General features: G+C 35.5%; 1 protein-coding gene across 2 annotated transcripts in view; it reads right to left on the bottom strand.

The window, feature by feature from the left end:
- The window catches only part of MTBP (MDM2 binding protein), a 77,924-nt gene that overhangs the window by 13,581 nt on the left and 50,757 nt on the right, over positions 1 to 13,586 (bottom strand). For both annotated transcript variants that reach the window (XM_026495501.4, XM_048212592.2), the window contains exons 14-17: positions 12,061 to 12,222; positions 8,266 to 8,383; positions 3,822 to 3,977; positions 948 to 1,043 (exon numbers count right to left, since the gene is read on the bottom strand). In XM_026495501.4, coding sequence (XP_026351286.1) covers positions 948 to 1,043; positions 3,822 to 3,977; positions 8,266 to 8,383; positions 12,061 to 12,222 — 532 coding nt within the window. The remainder of the gene's footprint in view (positions 1 to 947; positions 1,044 to 3,821; positions 3,978 to 8,265; positions 8,384 to 12,060; positions 12,223 to 13,586) is intronic.

Below are 13,586 nucleotides of genomic sequence, written 5' to 3'. Positions count from 1 at the left end.
CTAGAATCTGTAACTCTGTACTATGTTCCTCCCCCAGACATTGCCTTTTCTGCCAGGTACACTCCTCTTCATTCTTTCAAACTTAGTTCAGATTTCCTCTTTGAAACACTCTCAAATAGTTCCTGGCATTTCATTCTTCCATCCACTGGGCAGACATCTGTATTTTAACACTATTTATATTCTACTAAAATCATGTGTTTTCTTCTTTCTCCCCTATAGAGTATATGCTTCTTAAGGGCAGCAATAATTGTCCTTTGTATCTTTAGCCTCTGAGTGAATGATTATCAGTATTTTTAAAGTTTATATGAAATAAAGATTAAGTTTACAAGCCAATCAAAATAGAATGTTTCAGGCAAAATATTTGACAAAATGAATCACCAAGGTCTTGAAAATTTATTATAAAATAGTTTATCACCATCATTGAATTTCTTGTCCTTGTGAAAATGGTAGATGTGCACGTAACCCCGGAACTGCTAATCCCTTTATGTAAGTGAATTCTTTGAAATTTTATTCAAACTGGTCAATTAAAATTCTAGAAAAATTTACACATAATTAATATATTACAAATGGGAACACATTTCATCTAATAGTTTCTGAGTAGTTACAATGTAATTAGTGACCAGGGAATATTAATGTGATCAGCAGTACAAATACACATATATAACATAAGGATGAAAATAATTTTGATTAAAATATCTGGCAATTAGTAACAGAATATTTAAATGCTGTAAAACTGATCGATCATCAAATAACTTTTTTTTTTTTTTCTTTTACAGTAGAAGACAAATTCTTATTTGTGCACACACTGCTTTGTTTTCTGAGATTTTTTGATATACTTTCTCTTTGGCTTTGTCTCTTTATCATTTTATTACAGATACTCTTCACACTCACATAAGAAAAGCTTCACCAGCAACACCCAGAAGAGTAAAGTGTAAATAAAAACTTACTCAATCCCATGATAATGACACACTGAGGCTTTTTCAAAAGGTAAACCCTGAAGCTTCCGAGGACTAAGTTCCGGTGTCAGAACAAAAGTCTTTTCCCTAAAACAAAAAGATTTTCATTTGTAGTTAAAGTTTATTTAGTGAAAAATAGAAACTTCAAGAAAGTATCTAAAAAATGAAATCTGACTTCCTTCTCTATAAGTGAATCTTATATGGGATAAAAATTATGTAACACCCGAAAAGCATAAGAAGGAAAACAAACAAGGTTAAGCCTAAGTGGGTTCTGTCACTTACATTTTCTGTGCCTCAAGTTTCTGAAGTTATAATGTTATTTATTTCTTAAAACTATTCTGAGAAATGGATAAATCAAGAATGAAAAATGATTTGTAGTAGAAATTCAAGAAGCAGCATTATTCCTGAAGGATTGTTTTTTTCTTGGTGTAGTGAACTAATGTTTACGCATTTAATTAAGTTCTTTTTTGCAGGGGAATAATTAAATTCAATTCAAATCTTTTGGTAACAAAAGTATTTACTTCCTACTATAACACATGAAGGAACCAGATTTTTCTTTGCCTGGGAATGTAGTCATCTTGACACCTACTTTAAGAGTTAGCAACTTGTTAAATATCAAAGGATATGGAGACTGCTGACTTCAGTTATGCTTTTGAAGTAGGTTTCCAATCAGCAGGTATGTGAGAACTAATCATATGGTGAGCTTACATAAAATATTCATGCTCAACCCCTTCCACACCCAGACCTGCAGGGGTGTATCAAAATCTCAGGAAGAGAAAGGTCACTGCAATTAGGTTAAGCTCTCCTGGTTATTCTGAGAGGTGCCCACTCCCTCCAACTCCCACCTTTCACTTCCTGAGTGGAGAGGCTCTGTTCCAATGCACTGGATCATGTTCCTGAAGCTCAGAACAGGTTACATGGGAATGGGAGAATAATGCAATGGTGCTTTTACATAGTTAATAGAATGAAATACCAGGGGCCTGAATTCAGAAGACTTGGAAACAGTATACAGAAAGGCAAGCAGATAGTATAGTTCCATGCAGAAGTGTGCTCTCACATTTCTCACCCTATAGGTTTAATAATGAAAACTGAAAATCATTGAGGGTACTATACTAAGCATTTGAAATTAGTACATTAAAGTGTAAGGCATATGCTAAGTATGAACCTTAAAAAAGAGAATTTATATTCTAGTACATCCATTTAAAGTGTTCCACAAAAAATAACACTAATTAATTGCAATGACCCCAGTATTTTGAGGACTCACTATTAAAATGAATAATTTCCTGATACAAAACGATTTAGGCACCTAGCATTTCACTTCTCTCCCTTACCAAGGTGTCTTCCATTTCTTATTTCAACACTCTCAGCAGCTTCATGTATTTTTCCTTAGATTTACTCACAACCTATTCTTGCTAAGGGAAACATTTTAATAGATATGTACTTTGTCAATGTTTAATTTATCTTTGGTATACACACAGGAGTCATGCCTGCACTCTGTTTAACATTTCAACAGCTCATGACATAGGTAGACATTTTAATAAGGGCCTGCAGGTTCTTGATCCATTGTTAGGAAAGCTCATTCTTCAACTTCAATGTTAATAGAAGATTACTGGATAATGATGTCATTCTTTACTAACATGAAGGAACTGTATCAAATTTCCCTAAACAAAATACCTATAAATTAGAGAAAAAATAGCATCTCCCCTACAAATATATCCTCTAACATTTCATCTAGAAAGACTTGTTCAAAAAGAGTACAATCTACATAATTCAGTTTTGGCCAATCTGTTCAACTTTGTCAGTTCACACTTAATGATCTGGAAGGACAATACTCCAATAGCTAAATAGATGAAAAATGTGTATATACTTCTTCACTCTCTTGAGTCCCATAAAAAAGATTATCAATCTCTTAAAGCTACGAGAGAGAAAAATTACACTTTTATGTCATTAAGATCATTAAGTCATTAAAACCCATAATTATTAAGATCCTCAAGTTTTCAAAGTTGCTCCTTCTCTCTCTCTCTCTAGTGAACATTCACATGAAGGCAATATGCTTCAGGATTATTTCTGAGATATAACTACCTTCAAATAAATCCCTTCCAAAGTGTACCTTTAAAATCAATATTTGCCAAAACAAGTTTTGTAGAAGTGATTAAAATGATCTATAATTTTTACAGTTCTCTGGGAGATCTTTAAAATAATGGATTAACAATTAAGATGGGATAGTGAACAAATGATTCAAATTTCCAAAGTAACTAACATCACAATTTTATCTGTAATTAAGTCAACTTTAGCAACGTCTGATATTTATTAACGAGTAACTTAGTGGAAGTTGTCTTGGAAGTCAAATTAGCAGTAAACTATTCATATAGACACTGAGTACTCAGTAATATTATAGTTCCAAAAGCATTTTTATTGTACTTTTCCATTCTTTTCAGTTGAAAGGCTGCTTTTTGCTAATATTAGGCATGACATGAAAATGTCATGACAGGTAATGGCAAAATCAAAAGTAGAGAATAATGTAGAAAAAAGAATTTTAAAAATTTGCAAGTCAAATTATAATTTTTTCTTAAATAGCATTGTCCTTTGTATACAAAGTAGAAGCTACCGACTTCTATAGGGAATAAACTGAGGTTGCTTTTGTTTTTATTATCCTTGGTTTCCTCACATTCAATAACACAATATAACAGGACATTTGGCTAAGGTACAATGTGAGGATCAAGTCCAACTGATAAACACTGGGATCAAACATGTGAATTTTGCCCAAGCAGCATAGTGCATTGATTAACTAAGGAAATGAGGTGCAATGTGTTTAAAAAATGACTTTTTAAAAAATTAATCGGCAATTTTAAGTTTATAACTTACCCCTTTTGGATCTGTAAAGGCTGAAGATCTCCAATTGGTAATCCATCTGAGGTAAAGAATTTTAGTAATTCCTTAGCATCCAATAATGTGATCGAGTCCCGTGGACCCTCTCTGTGACCCAGTAACTGTTCAGATGAACGAGGTAATGAACCAGTTCTGAGAAAATAATGTTATGTAAATTATTAAAAGTGGATTAGAATTCACCAGAGTCAGGAAAAGGTGATATGAGCAGAAACCAGAACAACAAAGAAAACTACAGAACTATATATTTAGGAAAGAAAATAAAGTAAAATCTTTGTGAATCATTTAGTATAAAAGTATATTTTTAAAAATCTGTAGGTCACAGTGAAACGTGTAGTTAACCATGTCAATAATGCTACTATTTAACTAAAATAAACATAATTATATTTTTTATAAATGATGCATGAGCGCCTGGGTGGCTCAGTCCATGGAGCATCTGACTCTTGATTTAGGCTCAGGTCATGATTTCAGGGTCATGGCATCTACATTGGGCTCTGCACTGATTGGGGAGTCTGCTTGAGATTCTCTCTCTACCTCTCTCTCTCCCCCTTACTCTTGCTCTCTCTCCAAAATAAATCTTTAAAAAAAGTAAATGATGGCATGATTATTTAGTACTGTGAAGTTATCAATTCTATAAAATTTAATCTAAACGCTTTTATACGTTCTGAAACCCCACAATCTCATAAATTGTGACGGTAGAGACTGAATGTTCCAATTTTCTATGAACTTGAAAGATTACCTGAAGCATAACCATGAAATGAGACAGTAATCAGAACTCTCTCCCAAGGTCTCTCCTAGCCATGAATATAACATTATGAATAAGCACTGAACCATTATTATACCTGAAATATATACAGGAGTTTATACTTCTCAAACTACTTTAGATACAATATGTTCTTAATCCTCACAAATTTCCTTGACAAAGAACAGGTGTCTACGGCCATACCACCCTGAACGCGTCCGATCTCATCTGATCTCGGAAGCTAAGCAGGGTCAGGCCTGGTTAGTACTTGATGGGAGAACAGGTCTTATCTCAAAATGAACACCTGAAAATAAGTAGTTTCTAAAGTGAAAGTCAGCATACCAAACCTAGAAAAGAATCATTATGACTAATTTTCTGATAAAGATACTATCACACATTAGTTTGCATTACAAGCCCAGGGTGACACAGCCATTTAAAATGACAGAACCAGAATGACTCTGAATTAGGTACTATTTCTATCTACACTCTCACTCTGTAAACCCAAAAAGCTCACAGGAAGTTAAAAACCAGAAAAAGGAAAATGCTTTAGTTTCAGAGAATGGTAACGGTTTTATCAAGCACTGGGTCACAGACCATGCTATATAGCTCTGTCACCAAAGCATAAATAAAATCTTTCAATACCTGCACAGAAAATTAATTTCATGACTTTATATTAATACAACTGTTTCCTCATTATTTAATCACTCCAATCAAGTACATTTATTGGTGATTATATGATTAAAATGTTGACATTATGGTTTTAGACTTCTATTTCTTTTTTTTTTTTTTTTTAAGATTTTATTTATTTATCTGACAGAGAGAGACAGCCAGCGAGAGAGGGAACACAAGCAGGGGGAGTGGGAGAGGAAGAAGCAGGCTCTTAGTGGAGGAGCCTGATGTGGAGCTCGAACCCAGAACGCCAGGATCACGCCCTGAGCGGAAGGCAGACGCCTAACCACTGCGCCACCCAGGCGCCCCTAGACTTCTATTTCTATACATTAAAGATCAATAATGTACCAACAGCGCACCCCTTTCCCTCTCCTATCTCCTTTATTTTAAAATTGAAAATATAAATCTAATAAAAACAGTCAAACAAGAAAATACTCAAATGTTTTCTCTCAACTTCATACTCCAAGAGGGTAGGAACTATAATACGAGTTCAATTTAATTTCTACACAGCTATTCTCTAATTGTGATTCACAAAGGTTTCTTAATGAATATTACTCCCAATCATTTTATAGGCTAGATTCATTGGGGACATGTATAATTTGCATTTATATAGGATCCTGGACACAAAGATATCAAAGCAATTTAAAAGCCCAGTTTGTGATAAATTACACCACCAAGATATGTCTTAGGTTAAAATCAATCAATCAAATATAGCAGTTTACTTTGTCCAGTGTTTGCAAGGTTACAAAGTATTTTTTCATACATGATCTTGTTAAACATTGACAACTTTGAAGTAGAACTGGGATTGTTATCCCCATCTTATGGATGAGGCAACAAAGTCACACAACAGGTGAGTTTGTCCAAATCCAAATTCTTACGACTTCTGAATTTCACTATCTAAAGCGTCCTTAATTCTCCAGTTAAGCCTATTTTAACACAATACCAATTCTGAAAAAATGCAAAGTAACTTCTGTTCCCAACCAAGAATTCAATGATATCTCCCCGCATTGTGATGCACTCACGAGTATTTGAGCACTGACTCTGTAAATATCATTGGAAGATATTAAAAAGAGTTCACTGATGATAGTGTATAGACTCATAGTCATTGTACACAACTTAGTAATATAGGTATGACTTGAGTAGGAGAAAGGAGGTAAGGACGGTGAAAGGAGATAGATATACCAATGCAGAATGAGGTAAAAAAGGTGCAATAAAATAAGCTTCATGAAAGAAGTAATGATATAGTCCTTGGGTGCTTAATGAAGAAAGAGAACACTGAGTTGCAACATTTATAAAAGGCTTAAGAGAAAGGTGATATTTGATCTAGACCTTCAATGACAAACAATCTAGTTCCAGATGATGGTGCATTAAACATACACATTAACCTCTCCACTCAAACAAATGGGAATCACAATGATGAAGTACCAGATACTAAATTCATAAAAAGGTTGAGAAATGAAGGATGAAAAAATGGTGGAACAAACAAAAAGGATAAACTAGAGGAAGCATATGAGCTAGAGAAAGAAACTTACAAAAAAATGTGAAACCTGTCTTCTTGCCGCCCCACAATGCCACAGTGAGACTCTACACACGGGCTGATTGGCAATGGGCAGAAATCAGGCAATGTATTTTAAGAACCCGACTAGAACAGTTGTTCAAGTATCACCCTCCCACACCTTCCCTTATCCCTGTGATTTTATCTCCAAGTGAAAAACAGAGAATCTGCTCTCTGAAGATCCAGAACTAGGTGCCTGTCCCAGTCTCAGTGCTGATGCCCCCAGAATAAAGTCCTGTTATTTCAGTCTTGAGTGAGGACCAAAAGCCTACCTTCTGATACCCCCATCGTGCCCCAAAGTGAAGTCTAATAGGTATGCTCCACCCTGCATCTCCCTGCCCATGACATTCAGATGAGAACAGATGGAAAACAGGACTACACATATAGAGAGAAAATAAACACCAACTACCTATATAAAGCAGCTTCGTACTAAATTCCAACCTAGTAACAATCAAGGACCATCAGACATTGGAGGAAAGCTACACATAAGAAAAAACAGCAGAGGAACAAACAGAACAGATCCAAGGATAATGAGATCATCTAAGGAACAGAGAAAACAAGCTAAAAGAAGATTCCAATTAATATCCTTTTAGAATCTTCTGAATTCTCATTATTAATAAAAGAAGAGGTTGCTAATGAAGAAACAGAGTTGAGAACAAAAAAAATTATTAGGGATTTAAAATATGACTATCAAACAACTGAAAAGATGAAAGCCCAGATGTAGGAGTGCTGACAATACTTTGGCCCTCCATCTCGTTCATGCAATGACCTCTCTTGTGACTACATGTTCTAGGCCCCGTGGAGGTTAATGTATGCCCTGACCAGGATGTGAAGATCAGAACTTCCCTAAAATCGTTTAGGTAACTAGTAGAGATAGCCTAGTTTCTTCTTTCTCATCTCTGGCACACGGATGGCTCTACCAGATTTGTTAAACCCTTTGACCTCACTACAATGACCTTTGCCCATCCCTCTATAAAATCTGTGGATTAGGGTCCGGACTTTGTGGAGAATAGCTCCACAGTGCTGGACTGTCATCTGCTTGAAACCCCGTCAGTAAGTTACTATAGATAAAACTCTGTGTAGAAGGTATGGAAGGGTTTGCTTCATTTTTCCATCTCCAAGTGCCTTCTCAGTTTGGAAGATACTTAATTGTCTCTCCTCCACCTTCTAACACCCAGAACACAAAGCAGTAAAGATGGTCTGGAAAGAGATCCACTAAAATGTTAACTATGATTATGTGCACACAGAAAGTGCAAGTAGAGGTGAGGAAGAACAGCACCGTCTCAACATCCTACTCTGTAATGCTCTATCTACCTATCTGCTCACAGTATGCATATATTCCTTTAATAAAGGAAATATTTCCTATTAAAACTAGAAAATACTTCTATTTCATAAACACAATGTAAGGATTAAGAAAAAAATGCCCATTTAAAAATACTGAGCTATTTAAATATTACCTCATTTTTTGTTTAGCTTTTTCAAAACTTTCCAAATTTTGAAGAACATGCCTTTCTGGCCATTCCAGAGGGTTGGTTTCCATTAGATTTGAGGAAGTGGGTTCCACTGAACTGGTGTCTAAAGCAAAAGAAACCTACGTAAGTACTGAAAATTATTAACATATTGAAGTTTGCTATATGAAAACATATACACGGAGATGTATCCATCCATCCATGTGCACATATGTACATGTGTATATAAAGCCGTGTTGGATTAACTGTGCAATACTTACCTCAGGCATTTATTAAGGATAACCCTGATGGCCCAAACCGTGCAAAATGCCATGAAAAGTTTTTTGGAAATGAAAAAAAAGATCACTGTTAAGCTTTGTTTATATTACTGTCTCCTCACAATACAAGTTATGAGCTAGAATTCAGAAAATGAATTAGCACTCTGAGGACTCCTGTGGAATAAAAGCATAACTTGCCGTGTGTGTGTGTGTGTGTGTGTGTGTGTGTGTGTGTGTGAAATTAGTACTAAATGAAAAGGAGGCAACTCTATCAAGAATATATTGGATATAATATGTGATTTTCCTAACAGGAATTAGCAGCATTATCCAGAAAAGTTCACATTTTTAAAAGAGATTACTTCATTCTCAAAAGTACAATAATATAATAAATAACATAGGATGTTCTCAAATAAAGGTTACCTTAGAAAGAATTTTCACTTATCCATTAATGTAAGATGGCTTCATATATACATCTTCAAGTAAATCACTAACATTATATGTTATTTTACCACTAATAAAAGATTTTATATAGCTAGTATGCTGCAACAAACTGGGATTGCTAATAACACTGCGATCCATATTAAAAACAGAAAGGGACAGGTTCCATTTGCATTATAAATTATTAGTACATCCAAACTATTTTAACAGTGTCAAAATTACTAGCTGTACTACTTTTTGGATTCCCAAACTATCTGGTTTTTAATATTGTTTTGAACTATCACACACTGTTCTAATAAATTAACAGAAAATTACTGAACATTAGTTGTTTGACCATCAATTCTGACAAATAACCCATTTTATACTTTGAAGTCTTACAAAATGACAATTTGGTAAGGGAATTTTTATGCAAAAAGAAAAAACTTAAACATAAATGAAAACCGAAGCCAACTGTATGTTATTTTCCCTTTATTCGTTAAACTATTTAACCTTGAACATTTTGAAATATCTTTAATGACTACACTAGATTGCCCCCACCAAACACCATCCAAATATACCACTTCCCATTTCATAATAAGGGTAGTGAAATACTATTTTATACAGCAATAAACTTTATAATGAAATAATCTATTTTTTAATGTTGACATGGCTTTCCACTAAAAGTATAGAGCAAATATCATTAGCAGATCTGAACAGTTACATGCTGAGAACTCAGAAGGACCCAAGTCATGTTAAATAAAAGTAAACACTAATTGTTCTAAATATTACAATATAATTAATTATTAACATTGACTATACAATTTAGATAAATATAAATGACATACGCTAAATAGTAAGGAATGGATGGACAAACATTCACATGTCCTTTTGGGGAATAATTTAATACAATTCTTACAGTAAAGTAAGACACAATATTTTATTTATGAGGCAATCTGGACACTAGGACACGCTGACAGCCAAAAAGCACAAAAAGGTCCTCTGAGAAACCAAGTAGACACACTCCTTATTCTCAGAACATACGGTTCACAGTGAAGACAAAGTTAATAATTATATCTATAGCATATAATTTATGAAAAATAACTTAAAGAAAGATATAGAAGATGAGTACCACCAGAAATAATTTAAAGTGGGAAAGGTCTGGGAAAGCCTCTTTGAGGAGTAACATTTAAGTCAAGATCTGAAGAATGACTGTCAGTTTATCAGGTAAAGACTGGGAGAACAGTATTCCGGAAAGAGGATACCATGCATGTAAAGTTCCTGAGGTGGTAAGGAAGGTGATGTGCTCAAGGAATGGAAAGATGGTGGCACTAAGGAAACAGAAATGTGACACTAGGGGAAGCCAGAATCAGTATGAGGGCAGACATCATTTAGGGTTTTTGTAAGCCATATTAAGGATGACACATTCTACGTACGATGGAAAGCAATGACAAAGGTTTGAGCAAAGGAGTGATATAATCTGATTTACATTTTAAGATGAGCACCCCTGTTAATAGTTCATAGTGTTAATAGTGTTCTAGGACTTGACTTCGTATGGTAACTATAAGATACATTTTCATACTTACAGAAAAACCCATGCAATGATTTTAGCCCTTCCTACCTTCTGTTCATCTCCCGCACAAATCCTGAGTAAGCCAATTTCTCTCTGGATCTCAGCCTGCCCTCTCTTACCTCCGTGACTCTGGGCATGCAGCTTCTTCTCCCTGGAAAAATCCTATCTTCTCCACTTTACCCAGATCCTACGCATCACTCAACCTACATCCAAGTCCCTTCTCTCCTAATGAAATATTCTGTGACTATCCTACCCTAGTTATATTCCTCTCCTCTAAATTCACATTCATTTATTTAAAAACAAATATACATCAGTTCACATCAGGCAACTTTCTAAGCAATTTATAAATAATTCCTTTAATCCTCATAATAACCTATGTCATCTCTAATTAAAAGATTAAAAAAATAAGATAAAAAAAACCCTGAAGCTCACAGAGGTTAGAAAACTTGCTCAAAGTCATGCAACAGAGCCACATCCAACCTTGTGAGTCTGGCTCCAGAGCTCATGCTGCAACCAAGAAGCTGTGTCTCTCATTTACTGACAAGTAACCTTACACTGTCTCCAACACCGGTCAGATTACTCTGCACTCATCTAATCCTCACAATAACCCTAGTTCGTGGGTAATGTTATTAAGCCCATTTTAAACACGAGGAGGCAGGGGCAAGGAGAGGTGGAATGACTGCCCAACGACATTCAGCGAACAAGCAACAAAACTCAGATTTGAGCCCTGCCACCAGAGCTCCAGAGCCTGGACTCTTGAAATGGCACTGTGTGCTGTATTTATATTTTGCTTTTGAAACAGATCATAACCTATTGGAAGTCAAGGATCTAAATTTTTACTTCTTTGTATATCTTTATGGTGTCAAACATAGAAAGGCATCCAACAAACATTACTGTTAACTTGAGTCTTTGGTCATTTTTTTCATTAACCTATGGAATAAAAATGATCCTCATGGAATAAAAACAAAAAATTACCCTGTACGTTTAAAATGCCAGGCAATCATCAAATGCTTTCTTGTTAGATCTTGTAAAGTTTCACTGTATTCAAATACATCACAAGAATAGGAACCAGAAAAATAGAAAGAGCGGTAAGTTATATAGAAGTGATTTCCTGCTCTTCAGGGAAGTCTGGTGACTGCTCCTGCTACAATGAATGGCAAACGTGGAGCATCTTATTGTAGGCAGTTTTAACTACAGTAAACTTACTTCTCAGCTTATGAAAAGGCAGCTTAATGGAAATCTACCCATTCTAGCAGTTTAGTAAAATTAGTATGAGGAATCACCTTAAAAATGCTTCTCCCTCTGCTCAAAAACAATTAAACATGCTTAATGAAAGAAGTGATAGAAAGTTTTTAATGTTTAAATGATGAGAAATAGTTCATCACATACACACACATACTTGTATACACAAATATATATCACGATTTAAATTTATAAGATACGTTTTGATTTGATCACCATTTTATTAGTTTTAATAATAAATGTCATAAATGTCACATATACGAAAAGAACTAATATTTAAACCAACAAAAAACTTACCATTTAACATATTGGAGGTTTTAATTTTGTCTGTCTTTATTGGAATTGTTTTAGGAATAAGAGCATCAAAATGATCTAAAAAGCGTTCTCTTGTGAGTATTAATAGACTTTTGAGTTCATCAGCAGAAACTACTTCAGGCTGCTTTGCCAACTTTCTCCTCTCTGTAAGACAACAAAACAGTATGATCAACCACATAACTATTATTTTAAAAACTCTCAAGAAGTGCATCTACTACTCTTTTATGATAAATATTTTCAAAAGGAAAAGAGTTGAATTTCTCAACATTCTTATGTAGGCCTGTTTTCATCTTAACCCCATTTGTAGGTAATGATAGAATTTCCAGTTACGTGAGATAAACAAAAATAGAGTAATCTGTTCACATCACGAGGTGGTTAATGGTAAAGGCAAGTTTGCAAGTTTTCAGAACATACCGCAGAGCATTAAGAAGGTTGGTGTTTATGTGAAAATAAAACCTGTAAGACTTTGAGTTAAATGTGGTAGCTTGGTCACTTCCATCTGTTTCTTCTCCTTCCCCAAACCTAAACTTACAGCAAAGGAATTTTAAAAAGGACCACAGAAGCAGAAACAATAAATAATGGCAGTTTTGGACATTTTGGAAGATAAGATGATGGTGGAGTGGTACCTGAGCTGGTACAGCAGAGGAGGGGTCAACTGGGTGCCTACAGAGGCACTACTACGAGGTATTAGGAAGATGATGGTGAGGTCCAGGCTAAAATAGGGCTGCATGCACGGATGCTTAGGGAAGGAGCAGTTAGAACGAAAGGTCTTTACCCCACTCTCCAGCCCTCACAGCCAGGAGACTGTAGTAGAAGCTGAAAAGGAGTCCCAGCCCATGGAGCATCAGGCACACAGAAAAGTAGCACTGAAACTGGGGTTAAAACTGGGGGACTACACAGAAGTGTATATACTGAAAGGCCTGACTCCACTCCAATCCCTATAGCCGGAAAGCTAGCAGCCACAAATGCTCCACTAGAAAGATTAAAGGATGCCCCTGGAGAAAGAGCTTGATCCTGATATTGAAGTAGAGGTAGGGATAGGAGCTCACAACCAAAAGGATGACTTGTCACTCTACCACTCCACAGTGCAGCTTGTCAGATAGTATATCAGAGCGAGGTATGTAAAACTTCCCATTTAAAACAGTACAGACAGAAAAGAATCACCAGATTTAAGAAACATGGTGATTTGGGCGCCTGGGTGGCTCAGTTGGTTAAACATCTGCCTTCGGCTCAGGTCACGATCCCACGGTGCTGGGACTGAGTCCCGTGTCAGGCTCCCTGCTCAGCGGCAAGCCTGCTTCTCCCTCTGCCTGCTGCTCCCCCTGCTTGTGCTCTCTCTCTCTGACAAATAAATAAATAAAATCTTAAAAAAAAAAAAAAAGGAACATAGTGATTCGAAAGAGCCCATGCATCCCAATGTTTATAGCAGCAATGTCCACAACAGCCAAACTATGGAAAGAGCCCAGATGTCCATCAACAAATGAATGGATAAAGAAGATGTGGTATGT

Source organism: Ursus arctos, unplaced genomic scaffold (assembly GCF_023065955.2).
Source record: "Ursus arctos isolate Adak ecotype North America unplaced genomic scaffold, UrsArc2.0 scaffold_6, whole genome shotgun sequence".
Classification (NCBI taxonomy): domain Eukaryota; kingdom Metazoa; phylum Chordata; class Mammalia; order Carnivora; family Ursidae; genus Ursus; species Ursus arctos.
This window is presented reverse-complemented; position numbering and strand designations above follow the sequence as displayed.